Source organism: Plasmodium chabaudi, assembly GCF_900002335.3.
Source record: "Plasmodium chabaudi chabaudi strain AS genome assembly, chromosome: 5".
Taxonomy (NCBI): domain Eukaryota; phylum Apicomplexa; class Aconoidasida; order Haemosporida; family Plasmodiidae; genus Plasmodium; species Plasmodium chabaudi.
The window spans coordinates 546,102-561,127 of record NC_030105.2 but is presented as its reverse complement, the minus strand read 5'-3'; the positions used below and the strand labels follow the sequence as shown (position 1 = coordinate 561,127).

General features: G+C 23.1%; 7 protein-coding genes across 7 annotated transcripts; 4 read left to right on the top strand and 3 right to left on the bottom strand.

The window, feature by feature from the left end:
* Nucleotides 1-85: 85 nt before the first annotated feature.
* On the top strand, nt 86-739 carry PCHAS_0515100 (ookinete surface protein P25, putative; the record flags this gene model as incomplete). Its single annotated transcript, XM_739934.1, has 1 exon — nt 86-739. One exon carries the CDS (start codon nt 86-88, stop codon nt 737-739), a length of 654 nt encoding a protein of 217 aa, XP_745027.1.
* Nucleotides 740-2,161: 1,422 nt separating this feature from the next.
* PCHAS_0515000 (ookinete surface protein P28, putative) lies at nt 2,162-2,815 on the top strand (the record flags this gene model as incomplete). Its single annotated transcript, XM_016800174.1, has 1 exon — nt 2,162-2,815. One exon carries the CDS (start codon nt 2,162-2,164, stop codon nt 2,813-2,815), a length of 654 nt encoding a protein of 217 aa, XP_016655210.1.
* Nucleotides 2,816-3,559: 744 nt separating this feature from the next.
* PCHAS_0514900 (calmodulin, putative) lies at nt 3,560-4,279 on the bottom strand (the record flags this gene model as incomplete). Its single annotated transcript, XM_016800173.1, has 1 exon — nt 3,560-4,279. One exon carries the CDS (start codon nt 4,277-4,279, stop codon nt 3,560-3,562), a length of 720 nt encoding a protein of 239 aa, XP_016655209.1.
* A 534-nt stretch (nt 4,280-4,813) lies between these two features.
* Nucleotides 4,814-5,521, bottom strand: PCHAS_0514800 (RNA methyltransferase, putative; the record flags this gene model as incomplete). Its single annotated transcript, XM_016800172.1, has 1 exon — nt 4,814-5,521. One exon carries the CDS (start codon nt 5,519-5,521, stop codon nt 4,814-4,816), a length of 708 nt encoding a protein of 235 aa, XP_016655208.1.
* A 633-nt stretch (nt 5,522-6,154) lies between these two features.
* On the top strand, nt 6,155-7,807 carry PCHAS_0514700 (tRNA N6-adenosine threonylcarbamoyltransferase, putative; the record flags this gene model as incomplete). Its single annotated transcript, XM_739626.2, has 1 exon — nt 6,155-7,807. One exon carries the CDS (start codon nt 6,155-6,157, stop codon nt 7,805-7,807), a length of 1,653 nt encoding a protein of 550 aa, XP_744719.2.
* A 483-nt stretch (nt 7,808-8,290) lies between these two features.
* Nucleotides 8,291-9,463, bottom strand: PCHAS_0514600 (26S proteasome regulatory subunit RPN9, putative; the record flags this gene model as incomplete). Its single annotated transcript, XM_739627.2, has 1 exon — nt 8,291-9,463. One exon carries the CDS (start codon nt 9,461-9,463, stop codon nt 8,291-8,293), a length of 1,173 nt encoding a protein of 390 aa, XP_744720.2.
* A 1,974-nt stretch (nt 9,464-11,437) lies between these two features.
* On the top strand, nt 11,438-12,316 carry PCHAS_0514500 (conserved protein, unknown function; the record flags this gene model as incomplete). The annotated part of the gene is made up of 2 exons (XM_016800171.1): nt 11,438-11,558; nt 11,763-12,316. 2 exons carry the CDS (start codon nt 11,438-11,440, stop codon nt 12,314-12,316), a joined length of 675 nt encoding a protein of 224 aa, XP_016655207.1.
* Nucleotides 12,317-15,026: the final 2,710 nt, after the last annotated feature.

Below are 15,026 nucleotides of genomic sequence, written 5' to 3'. Positions count from 1 at the left end.
CAATACATAAAGTCCCATAAAAAAAATTACACTTTACTATATAATAAAAATCTTAATTTTGTTATTCGTTTAAATTTATTTAAAAATGAATACTTATTACACTGTTTTTCTTTTCATATACGCTTTCCTTGGATTAAGTTATTATAATGCAGCAATTACGCCAGATACTAAATGTAAAAATGGATTTTTGGCTCAAATGAGTAATCATTTAGAATGCCGATGTAATGAAAACTTTGTACATGTGTCTAATGATGCCTGTGAAGCAAAAGTTGAATGCTCTGTGAATACAGTTGATAAGGCATGTGGTGAATTTTCAAAATGTACTAAGCATGAAAACGAAGGTACAGAGACATACACATGTGACTGCATAAACTCATATGTTGCGAAAGGTAATATATGTGTTCCAGAAACTTGCCAAAATATTGATTGTGGCTTTGGTAAATGTATCATAAATGAGGATGCCGTAAATGATCCACCAACATGTTCATGTAATATAGGATATGTTGTAAATATTGATGATGGAAGCAAATGTACAAAAGAAGGAGAGACCCCATGTTCATTAGTTTGCAGTAAAGAACACCAAATATGTAAAAAGGTAGATGCATTCTATAGGTGCGACTGTGACGAAGGCTTTAAACTTAGCATTGAGGAAGAAAAATGTATCTCACATTCAATATATAGCATGTTCAATATAACCATTATATTTGCCATTTTACTATTATTCTCAAATATCATTTAAATAAACAAATATTTCTGAATAAATTTTACTAATGCAGTCCTAACTTTTAAGTTTAAACGCTTTGTAGTTATATTTTTGTGGGTAATAAAAAATATATATACATGTATTGATTTTTTTAATATAAATGCATATATTCATTTTTTGAGTTATATAATTTTGTTTAACACGAATTATAGAACAAACACAATAGAACTACCATTAAAATAATAGTATTTTTATCTTATACCCCACAATAAAATTAGTATAAATATTAATTTATCAAATGATTGCATAAAAGGTTTTCGATAAAACCTTCATGCTATAATTGTGGAAAAAGAAAAAAATGGAAAGCCGGTTTAACATTTGATATTCCTAATTATTTTCCTGCGATCTATTTATTTGTATATAATATTATGCATTGTAAAATAAGTTATATTGTATGTATATATAATTTTGGTGGGATAACTATATTTATATAAAAAAGGTAATACATTATATATGTCTTTTATTGACATTGAACAAGTATATCTTATATGTTCATTCATGAAAATACCAAAGACAATCCTCGTATGCTTGCATATTTACTGTGAATAAGGAATGTAACACCTATATTTTACCACTCCCTATATATAAATTCCAGTTTATATAAATTTTATTTCATCCTATATTTCATTGTAAATATTACAAAATATAATACTATTAAAAAAATATGCGTAAAATATATTTACAAAAAGTCTATATAATCTTATAAATTCCACTTTTTTATCTTACGACTTAATCGAAAAAAGACACTTGTTTATAATTTTTTTAACCTGTCTACAAGGATTTAAAAAATTGTATCCTTTTAATTTTACATAAAATTATAATAAAAATAATGTATATTATCCATTAAAATTGCTTGGATTATTTTTTATAAGTAAAACTAGCGAATAATTGAATGCTCAATAAAAACTGTAGAAAAATGTGTGTACACGTGTTTTTTGTAAAATCATTAAATATATTAAACATGATCAAATAGCTATTTTTGAAAATAATTTTTATTTATATAAATTCTATGGTGCTATATACAATGCACACAGCTAGCTATTGTCTATTTTTTAGCTCGATTTTTTAAGTAGCTAAAAAGCTATATTACAAAAAAAAAAAATACAACGATACATATAGGTACAATAAATAAAACAATTGAGCTAACTATTTTAAACTATGTATGTAAAAATATATATTAACAAAAATGCACAGATTAAAATAAATATAAATTCTATAATATATTATTTTATAATATATATTTTTTTTTTTATATATTTTATTTTTACTCTATTTTATACATTTTTTTAAGTTTAACAATATTCTCAAAATTTCCCTAAAAAAAACAAAACAATTTCATAAAATTATTCTCACAACATTTATTTTACCCAAATTATATTATATTAAATTTTCGCAAAAATGAATTTCAAATACAGTTTTATTTTTTTATTTTTTATCCAACTTGCAATAAGATATACTAATGCAAAAGTCACTGTAGACACAATATGTAAAAATGGAAAACTAATTCAAATGAGTAATCATTTTGAATGTTTATGTTCTCCTGGATTTGCATTAAAAACTGAAAACAATTGTGAACCAAAGGTTGCTTGTGATAAACTTGAAAATAAAGATAAAGTATGTGGTGATTATTCTACATGTGTAAACCAGGCAAATGCTGTTCCAGCCGTTCTTAGGTGTGACTGTGTAAATGGATTTGTAGCATCACTAGGTGTATGTAAACCACAAAAATGTAATAACGTCGACTGTGGTTTTGGAAAATGTGTACTCGATGGAGGAAACCCTAGCAACGCAACATGCTCATGTGATATAGGAAAAATTTTACAGAATGGTAGATGTACAGGTACAGGGCAAACCCAATGTTCATTGAAATGTAAAGCTCAAGAAGAATGCAAATTGAAAGGAAAATATTATGAATGTGTTGCCAAAGTCCCAGCCCCAGGTACTGGTGGAGGTGCAGGTACCGTAAAACCACCAGCCAGTGGTAGTTTTATGAACGGAACGTCAATACTCAGTATTATTGCATTATTTGTTATGTATATAACAGTAATGTAATATATTAAATTGCTATCGCACATTGTAGAGATATTTATATATAGAGAGACAAAAAAAATTGGAACAAAATTGATTTTTAAATAATTGATATTTGTCGTGGCTAAGTTTACAAGAATGAAATAATTATTTTTTTTTATCTTGTCTATTTAAATATGTTAAAAATATGTACGTTTTTTTTTCTGTTTAAAGGGAAAAGGAATACATAAAAATGACATTAATACGATATACAATGAGGAAAACACAGAAAAAAATAATAAAATAAATAAAATATTCATTTATTTGCATATTTTTTTCGCTTCCAACTTGTATTTCATTTGTTGTTTTCGATATTTTTTTGTTTTTTTTTTTTTTGTTTTGTTTTTTTTCATTATTCCTTTTAAGATTAATGACTTAAATTTAATTATATTGAACAATTTGAAAAAAAGTATAAAGTATAACTAAATTTATATTTCCTTTTATGATATAGAATGTAATTAGAATGATGTTACAGTTCTTAATTTAAATTCTTTGTGTTAGAAAATTAAGTTTAGAATAGGGTTAGTAAACAAAAAAATATACGATCATGCATGTGTGCATATATATATATGTATTAAAAACAAAAAAAGCGAAGAAATATAAACACAGTACCACAAAAGAACCGTGCTTATACGAATAGTTGTTAAACATTTTTTTATATATATTTACACAAATGTTGTTTGGAAATAAATACGTATTTTCTTAAAAATGATATTATATATGTTGGTGTTAATAAATTGTGTTTTTTAATTTTTTTGATAAAAGAATATAATCGATTTTTTTTTTATCCTTAAAATTTAAAGAGTTCATAAATAAATTCATATCATCATTACTAATTTGTTCATTAGAACTGATCATAATATGTTTCAATGTGTCTTCATTGATATAACCTGTTTTTTTATTGTCTAAAATTTCAAAAGATTTTATTAATTCGTTTACTGATATAGGTTCTGTATATGTGTTTATAAATATTTTCATAAATGTTTCAAAATTAATATCTTTTTTTGGTTTCATTTCACTTATGTCAATTCCATTATCTGTTTGTAAATTATTTTCATTTTTTTTTATTCCCTTATTTCGTTTATCATAATCATCATTAAAATTATTTAATTTATTAATTAAATTTTTTATTCGATCATGATTTGGTGATATCTTTCCACCATTTTTTTTAACAATAGTATTTTTATTTATTTCACCCCCATTTGTTTTTACGGTTTTTTCCTTACTATTTTCAACTTGTTTATTATCTTCTGACTTTTCATCTATGTCTTCAAAATGCTGATCAATGATGTCATATATTTCTTTATCTGTTTTAGTTTGTCCAAGTAATCTTATCAGTATTTTAAATTCCTCAGGGTTTATTTTTTTATCGCCATTTCCATCAATCAAATTGAAATTTTTTTCAATTAATTTTATTTTATCAATTGGGAAATTTATCTGAGTTTTCATTTTGTCGCTTTGGAGTTTGTCCAGTGTCTTTTTCCTACTGTATACTCATATATGTGTTGCATATGTTTATATTTATTTATATTTTAATTATGAAAATTTATATATTTTGATGAATTGGAAAAAGTGTATGCACAATGTGCGAATAACATATATTGTAAATACTAAGGAATATCATCATTTTATTTTTTTTTACTTTTTTGATTTTGTTATTTTTTTTTTGCAAAATTATTGCAATAAATGGATAAAAAAATGGTGTAAATTTCCGGAACGAAAAATATTCAAACTATTTAATAATTATGGTGTCATTAAAAAATTAAAGAAAAATAATTATTATATTTATGGGGTACCATAAATTTTGTATATTTTTGTAGTATATAAATTGTTTTGTAATGATGTACCAAACAAAGTAGTTATTATATATGCACACCCAAATTGTTATAAATTTTACAAATGTAAAGGAACAAATAAGATAGGAAAGTATGATAACAAAAAGAATGCTATATATACTGTATCAAATTGCTGCACAATTTTTTGTCAAAATAAAAATTCTAAATTATCCAAATTGGCTAGTTGATTTTCCGTTTTTTTTCTCTCTCGCATTATTCTCTTATCATCAATCTCTTTCAGTAATTCTCGAGAAGGATTTAAATAATTATTTAATTTATTTTCCTGTTCTTGAATAATAAATTTATTTCCTTTAATTTTGACTTCTATATAATTAGCCCATACAGCAAAGTTTTGTAAAATGATTGCACAAGAAACTGAAACATTTAAAGAAGCGGTCCCATTTCCATATTGTGGTATATAAATAATTTTATCACACATATTTATTATTTGTTCGCTAATTCCTGTACCTTCATTTCCAAATAAAAATGCTATATCTTTATTTTTTACAAATGGTTGTTCAGTAATAGGAATAGATTGATTTGTTATTTCACATGCATATAATAATATATCATTATTATTTAAATATTGTTTCAATTCAATCATATTTGTAAAATATCGTATTTTTATATATCCATGTGTTCCCATACTACCAAAAAAACTTGTTTCTTTTTTGTTTCGTCCAACTACAAATATTTCACTGACATTAAATGCAACACAACTACGTACGATATTTCCAATGTTTTTTTTTTTACCTATATTATATATAACTACATACATTTTGCTTATACTCGTCCTTACCCCATTTCTATCATCTTCCCTCTCTTTATCAGTTTCAAAGTTGTTTCCATTTTCCATTATATCAAAACATGCATGCTTATATATTTTTATTTATAAATTTATACGAATTTTTGCATAGTAAATATGATATATAATAAAATTTACTGAGGAAGATGCTCTACAAATCCATTTTATTATTTAAAACCTAATTGTAGTTCGTTAACTTTTTCTTATTATATTTTTTTGCAAAAATTTTTATATCCCCTCGGTGCGTAGTCATCCTATTTTGCCATCTCGATCACCCCAATATATGCCATCACCACAAAGAAAATAAATATTTGAAAAAATTAATACTACATAAAAAGTTGGAAAATTAACAAATTGCAAAACAATAGCAATATTAATAAGTTCACTTTATGGCCACCACTTAAGGATTAATTATCTACTTGCCAATTTGTGCTTGCAAAGGGTTTCCTTTTTTGAGAGAGATTAAATTTGCAAAATAATTGAGAATATATAAAGGGGAAAACATTTTTCTTTTCATTATATATATTAACAAAATTTAGAAACATAGTGTATGTATAGTGTTTTAAAATAAGTTAATGTCACATTTTGGGGAACTATAATTATACCCTTCAAAATATATCTATATAAATAGGTAAGTAAAATTTGCTGGTACTTCCCAACCCACACATATGATAATTTGTAAAAATGGATGAGGTTGCAAAGAAAAGAATGTATATTTTAGGAATGGAAGGGAGTGCTAATAAGTTAGGGATCAGTATCATCGATGAAGAAATGAAAATACTTGTAAATATGAGAAGAACTTATGTTTCAGAAATTGGATGTGGTTTTATTCCTAGAGAAATAAATGCTCATCATAAATATTATATAATTGATATGATAAAAGATTGTTTAAATAAATTAAATATAAAAATAACAGATATAGGATTAATATGTTATACTAAAGGACCTGGTATAGGATCAGCATTATATGTAGCATATAATATATCAAAAATATTCTCTTTACTTTTTAATATACCTGTTATAGGAGTAAACCATTGTATTTCTCATATTGAAATGGGAATCTTTATTACAAAATTACAACATCCTATTATTTTATATGTTAGTGGAAGTAATACACAAATTATTTATTATAATGATTATAAAAAAAAATATGAAATAATCGGAGAAACGCTAGATATTGCTATTGGAAATGTTATTGATCGCTCTGCTCGAATTTTAAAAATTTCTAATTCACCATCTCCTGGCTATAATGTAGAATTATGGGCTCGAAAAAAAAAACTATTAAGACTGCTACGAAAAATGGAAGAAAGGGAAAAGGGAAACCAAATTCATACCAACGATGGCAACAACGAGAGCGATGCTTTGTCTTCCAATTCAAAGGACACTCCTTCATCAAAGTTTAATAAAAAAGAAAAATTTTCACAATCTTTATATTACAATGAACTACTACAATTCCCTTACACAATCAAAGGTATGGACATATCCTTTAGTGGTTACGATTTTTATATTAGTAAATACTTTTCAAAATATATAAATAAAAACAGTAAAAAAGGTAATCCACAATATAAAAGTAATAAGAAAAAAGGAACTAGCCAAATTAGTAAAGAAGAAGATAATAATAAAAAACAAAAAATAAACGAAGATAGTTCTTTACAAAATGATGATATAACCTTAGAAGATGAACTATATCAAGATTCTCCAAATAGTATTGACAATTCAATTCAAAATAATAACAAGATTAATCATAATAAACAAACAGGAACAGATAAAAATAATGCATTACCTAATTATAATTTCCTACATGGAATGAAAGGAAGTTCATATTATGAAGATAATATTATATACAAAAATGAAAATAAACAAAATTATGGCCAAAATAATGAATACTATGATGATAATTGTTCTATAGAAACAAGTTCGGATTATTACGAAAAAGATTTAGAAGAAACTTCACCAGATGAGATTGAAGCTAGTAAATTAACTGATGAAGAAAAAAGAAAAATTCAAATATGCTATAGTTTACAACATCATATATTTAGTATGCTTATTGAAATAACAGAAAGAGCTATCGCCTTTACAAATAGTAAAGAAGTAATTATTGTAGGGGGTGTAGGATGTAATGTATTCCTTCAAAATATGATGAAAAAAATGGCAAAGCAAAAAAATATAAAAATTGGATTTATGGATCATAGTTATTGTGTTGATAATGGTGCTATGATTGCTTATACCGGATATTTAGAATATTTAAATTCACAAAAAAAAGAAAATTTCAATTTTGAAAATATATCTATTCACCAGCGCTACCGAACAGACGACGTCTTTGTCACGTGGCGATAGTTCACCTTTGACAAAAAAATCGGAACAAAATAAACGAAACAATCAAAATAAATGACACACGCGACTTTATCTATTGCGCCCATAAGGACACCCACCTAATGAAGTCCCAGTTTGTGATTTCCACTTTTTTTCTATCAATTTAAACAATTTATTATTTATCATTTTTTAATTTAAAATACGTGAAAAAACTTGTTTTTGTGTTGATGTAAAAAATAAAAATTGTTGAAAACGAATATATGCATGCATAATCAATGTGTTTGTTACTACATTAAGGATGAACAATATGGAATGAACTGCTGAGGCTCTCGTTGCATGTATGCGTTTTCATCGGCATTGCCTTTATATGCCTTAAACGGCTCAAAAAATGTAAGTAAAAATTGTAGGTAAAAATAAATAAGTAGATAAGCATAATAGTGAATAAACAAGGTAATGAATAGGCTAGTGCATGGGTACCTAAATGCATGCACGCTCTTTGTACATCACTTATGAGACCAATAATTCAACTGATAAATCTTCGACATAAGTTAAAAGGTTTTTAGAATGTGTTATCCATTTATCTATACTTTCTTTCATGAGAAATATTTTTTCATTATTAAGTACTCTTGGTTTAACCCAAGTAATTTTAACCGATTTTTGTATTTCATCAATTTGACACGATAATATATTTTTACTCTTAGCAGTTATTAACATTTTTTCAACTTCATTTATATCAACTTTACAATGTTGTGAAATTTCTGAAAAATAAATATCTGATCTTTGTTTTTTTTTTTTAAAAGCTAAATCCATTAAAGCTAGTAATGTAATTTTTTTAAGCATACTTCGTTCATAATTTTTTAAAAGTGAATTTTTTATATTATGTTCATATTTTTTAACAACATCATTAAACATATCAATACTACCTTCATTATAAGCATCAATTAATTGATATAGCCAATTACTTTCTTCATTATTTTTTATACATACATTAACTAAAGGTAATTGTATAATTTCTCCAATATTATAAACATCTTCACTAATAATCGAATAAATACATATATGAGTTCCTATTTCTATTTTCTCAGCTTCATCTAAATTATTTAATGGTGTATAAGCTAAATATAATAATGCATATTTTACAAAAAGTTCAGATTTGTTTAAAGCTTTATAATAATTCATTAATGCAAAGTTATAAAATTTATGTGCAATAATATTTAAACCTATAACTCCTTGTAACATATTTTTTGTAAATTCGATTTCATTTTCACATGATTTGAAATCATTTAATTTTGTGTATTTTAATATTAATATACATCTATATATTATAATAGCATCTTTATCATTTTCTAAATTCTTTTCAGTTTCTTTTACATAATTTATTGTCCATTCGGCATCAAAATTATTTGTTACTATATATAATAACTCAGCATATATTGTTTTTTTTAATTTTTTTATTATTGGTGATAAGTATGTATAAAATAAACGAAACTTATCCCTATCTTCTATATCCTTTGTATTTACAAATTTCTGAATTTCCAATGTTAATTCATGATAATGTTTTTTTTCTTTATATTTTTTTATTTCATTAAACTCGACAAAACTGTATTTTTTTTCTAACTCGTTTAATAAATCAGTTTCATTTTCGTTCAATAGTTTACTAATCTCGTCAGTCAAACTCATTTTGTATATTTTGTATATCTTGTTTATTTATTGGGAATGTGTATGGGTTAATTATTAGGGGGGGGTAGAAATAAAAGTGAAAATGATCACACACAACAGTATTTTGTGTTTTCTCTTTTATAAGCCTTTGTATTGTTCTTTATAAATTATGTTTTCTTAATATATATCTATAGCTCAATTCATAGATATAATATAAGGTTCTTTATTTTGTTAGTTATTTAGGTTATAGTTCCCTTTTTGGTGTTTGCAATAGGAGATTTATAAATTTGATACAATTATAACGGATAACAATAAAAAGAAATATATAAACTAGAAAGGTTGGTAATGTTCAAAATTTATGCTTACTCTTTTTAGGTACATACCTAAATTCACCTTTTTTCATTTATTCTTTATACATATAAATATATATCTTTATCTTTTATATATTTATAATATTTTATTTTATATATATTCTACTTCATACATACAATAATGTGTTTTGACCTTATATATATATTATACTTTTTTTAAGTTTTATTTCTTATTTTTGTAATACAATCACATTTATATTTTTAAGAATTAAAGAATATTACTAGCATTGCCATATGTATTGGATATTTTTTTATTTGTAGCTAATAATTATTTTTACACGACTTTTTTTCAGTGCTTATTTAATTTGGGAATAATACTTTAAAAATAAGTGAATATATATTTTTAAAATAATCGAAAAAAAACATCATCACTTATTGTAACTAATTTTTTAAATAATATTAAAACAATCATATATTATTAACTAAAAATAAATAACATAAAAATATATCAAACCTGTTTATTTTCATTTAATATATATCCTACAAAAAAAATATATAATTGGCTACACCATTTAAAACTAATTTATAGCTTGGAAAAAGGGAGGAATATAAATATATATTAAATAGTCATATTTTTTTAAGCCCTAATTTATTCAAACTCTGGAACTTGTTAATATATATATGACGAAAATATGGATATTCTTATACCTGTTCATTTTAAAGGATAACAATCATTTTTTGCTCCTTCCTTCTTTCCACTTATGGTGTGTCAACATAAAAGTGGTATAGCCATATAATTATTTTATTTTAAAACGTTGTCATATTTTAAGCTAGTATTATCAAATGTATATTTATTTATATATAGTAATGCATGGTCAATATTAACAATAAATGGGACTCTTAAAAATAAAGAGGATGCATATAATGGCTGCAAAAGGTATCATATTAACTAATATAAAAGGTCATGGCTATGCTAAAAAAATACACACACATTCGATATATAATTAAACATTTAATAGTGCATACTAATACGGAAAAAGTGTTATATATGCATAATGAAAATTTTGTGAATATAAGAAATCATTTCAAATCACAAATTATTATGTACTACATTTTTTAGTTCTACTTCCCTACATTCAATATATGTAAATTCGTTATCTTTATTATAACATTAGGTATATGCCTATTTTATAGTTTATCTCGCTATGCAACATATTTTTGTCTAGCCATATTATTTATCTTTTATGGCGTTTAAAATTTCTATATAAAATAAAAAAAAATTTCGACTAAAATACGGGCAGCATTTATATATACAACTATGAATTATCTAAACATTGTTTTATAATTTGCTAAATAACTATAGACAATGTTACTATATATAATTATAACAAACTATAATACTTATAGTACTGTATTGTCATTTTCTCTCCCCTATTATTTGAGTTAAATTATATTTGCAAAGTAAAATTTTTTGTTTTACCTGCACCATTCAGAATAAAACAATTCATATTTTGCAAATTTTATCAAAAAAATAAAACGTAATATAAAACAAATAAATCAAGCAATGCATATGCATGTCTTATGTCTATATATAATATTGTTTAATATTAAAAATAAATTGAGATTATGCATATATTTTTATTTTTATAAATATATACACATTTGATAAAATTAATCTTACACTATGAAAAAAGAAAAAATATTACATCCCGATGAAGAAAGCAATGCATCAGATCAAATGTCCCTTAAAAGAGACAAAAAACAAATTGAAGCTCTAGTATATTCTTTAAAAAGAAATATACGTGGTAAGCTTATTGGCACAAACACATAATTGAATAAAATTTATCAAAGAACAACAAAAGTATACTAACGCATAAACATGCTTATTGTTAATAATTACTTCATATCCGTTATTTATCTTTTTTAAGATAATATTTTTGCTTGAATATATAAATGCAAAGTACCCAAATGAGTATATGTCTACTATTTTATGCTTCCATTTTTTATAGAGCATGAAGAATTAAAAAGTAGAGCAAACTATTTTTTTTCCAATGATGATTTACTACATCAAACTCTTTTCAATTTATGTCAATTCATACCTAATGATAAGGATATATTAGACATAGAAACAAATATTAAAAATTATAATTCAGAAATACGTTTGGAATTCACAAATTCGGATACAAGTAGTTGGAATAGCCAAACGATGATTGATGATGTAGCAATAAATGAAAATAAGAAAAGTAAGAAGCCAAATACAACTGTTTGTAATATAAAGGAAAAAGAGAAAAAAAATACTTGTGTAGAATGGCTAGGCTTTATTAATGAAGCAAATGGCTATGCAGCAACAAAAATATTTTCACCTTTTGTTTCTCATGAGTATTATACTTATGTAAATAGGATTGTATATTTTTTATTTCAAAAAACAAATTATTTAAAAGTAGAAGACTTTTTAAATAACCACAATTTTGTTAATAAAATTATACCTATGTACATGAAATGTAAAAACAAATTGTGCGTAAAATTATCACACATAAATGCTTCAAATGATTTATATCTATAACCTTTATTAGCAAAGATGAAATGATATCACTCATAATCATCTAAATAAAATATGCTAATCAAGTCTATATATCATATTACCATGTTCACTATTATCATATCCATTTTTGTATCCTTATTATTGCTCAATATATTTTTACAGAACTTTATGGAACAACTACAATTGTCTATACTAATATTTATTCATGAATATGCTCCCTATTTAATAAATTTTTAATATGCACAATTTTATATAGCTATCTATTTTTAATGCATTCCTCTTTTCGCTCATTTGTTTATTTATTTTTTACAAATAGTGCAATATATGCACATACATAGACTAGCCAATTTTTGTTAATATAAAAACCGAAAAATGACTAAAAATTCTGACCAAATCATATTTTTATAACTAAAAAAGTTGTAAATAAAATTTATTATTTTATAATTTTTTTTTTGTTATGGATACAAAAAGTCTATACAACATATGCCACATATAAAATAGAATATACTCCATTTTTTGTACAAGAAATAATTGTTTAATCTTTTTTATGACAAAAATGTATATATTCTAACATTTAAAAAAATTATATTTTCCTTTTCCTATTCAATTACTACAAGCTTTATATCCAAAAAGAAAAAAAAAATACACAGCTATATGTACATTTTTTATTTCGCTTATTATTATTGTCGTTGTTTTATAAAATAGGAGATTACATATTTCAAAATATATATACCATTTTGTCTGTTGAATAATGTAGATAAAATGTTAATATAAATATGCCATGTTTATGAAATATTTTTTTATATATTTATTAATTCTTAATTATAATTCATTTATTTATATGGAATGACTTTTTTCATTATTTTAATTTTTTATTCCTGTTAATATAGTATATATAATATAGTATTAACAGTACATATTTTATTAATTACAATAGGTAGCCATATTAAAAGGGAATATCCTAAAATCCCTAACCCTAACCATTCATGGCACTAAAGGGAAAAACGCATATGCTGTGCATAATCGTATATCTATGCATTTCTACATACTAAAATATTTTTATTACGTAATAATTAAATATAATATATATATAACGTATAATTTTGTATATATATGCTAATAAATATTAATATTTAACGATTTATACGTGATATATTTATTATATTATATATTGATATATATATTATAATATATGATTATATGCATACCCATTTTTGCTACTAATATTTTTCTTTCGTTCGCCCTTTATTGTAATAAAATCCTTGAGCTAATAATATTCTTTTCATTTAATTGCTAATCGCCCTATTAATTTTTTGTACCCATGCGTATATAATTATTTTTATATATACATGTAAAAATATATAAATTTATTTCAAATATTTTGTTAAATATTTATTATATATATATTTATTTATATTTATTTAATATATTTTTATATATTTTTATATATTTTTTATATATATTTTTATATTTATTTTTATTATATTTTTTTATTTAAATATTTCATTAACATTGCAGTTTAAATATTTTAATGTTAAAAATATAATATATATATATATTCTTTAAGTACAATTTTTATAATATTTATGTTAAATAAGATTTTATGATTTATTTATTTACATAGTACTATTTGTTTGTTATGAGATTAATAAGCATATTGATTTATATACTGTTTTTTTAATACATATGCGAGCTAACAATGAATATATAAAAACAAATATATAGATATGCGTTTATATATTCACAAAAAGTTACATATATGTATTATACATATTCGTTATTTCCATTTTTATTACAATTTTTAGCTAAATAAATAAAATATACAAATAAAAATATAAAACATAGTGATATATACATGTATATATAATAATGTACGATAAATATATATAAAAGTATGATTCCTTATATTTTTCGTTGTTTTACTTTTACTATATATATTAAGTACATTTTATTATAAAAAGTATTTTATATTTTTTTTTTGCTGTTTTAGATTATTTAACGTTTTTTTATAATAAAATAGCGGAAAGGCATAGTCGTGTATATGCTGCGTATATATATTGTTGATTTTCATTGCGAAAAAAATTGCAACCATTTTAAAATTGTAGATAACAAACCTATTTTGTGTGCGCTAACACCAAAAAAGAGTTTTTTATTCATATATACATATACATACTCTACATATATATATAGAGAAAGCGACGTTTTGTAAGTTAATGTTGTTTTGAATAATCTTTATGTGAAAATAGTAATTAATTAAAATAAAAAATATACATATATATATATATATAATAAAAAATACAATTAATTAAAATATTGATTATGCATATTATGTAGTTAACGGTAGTAACTATTATATAATATGATTATTGTTGTTTGTTTTTATTTATTATTATTTGTTAAATAGTATGTTACGCGTTTTAATACGAACATTTACTATACATAATACATATATATAGATCGAGCTATTTATTATATTTTTATTTATACAATTTATGAAAACTATTTTGTCGAAAGAAAGTTAATAAATAGTATACATATAAATTCATTGATATATATGTACTTTATTAAAATAGCATATTTCAATATATAAATATGCACACACAAAGAAATATATACATATATATATATTTCTTTATGTATTTTTTTTTTCAATTATTTCTATTTTAATTTCAATTTTTTTTTTTTTTTTGGCTAACTATTTTTTCCCCCCATTTTATTCTTCATTAAAATT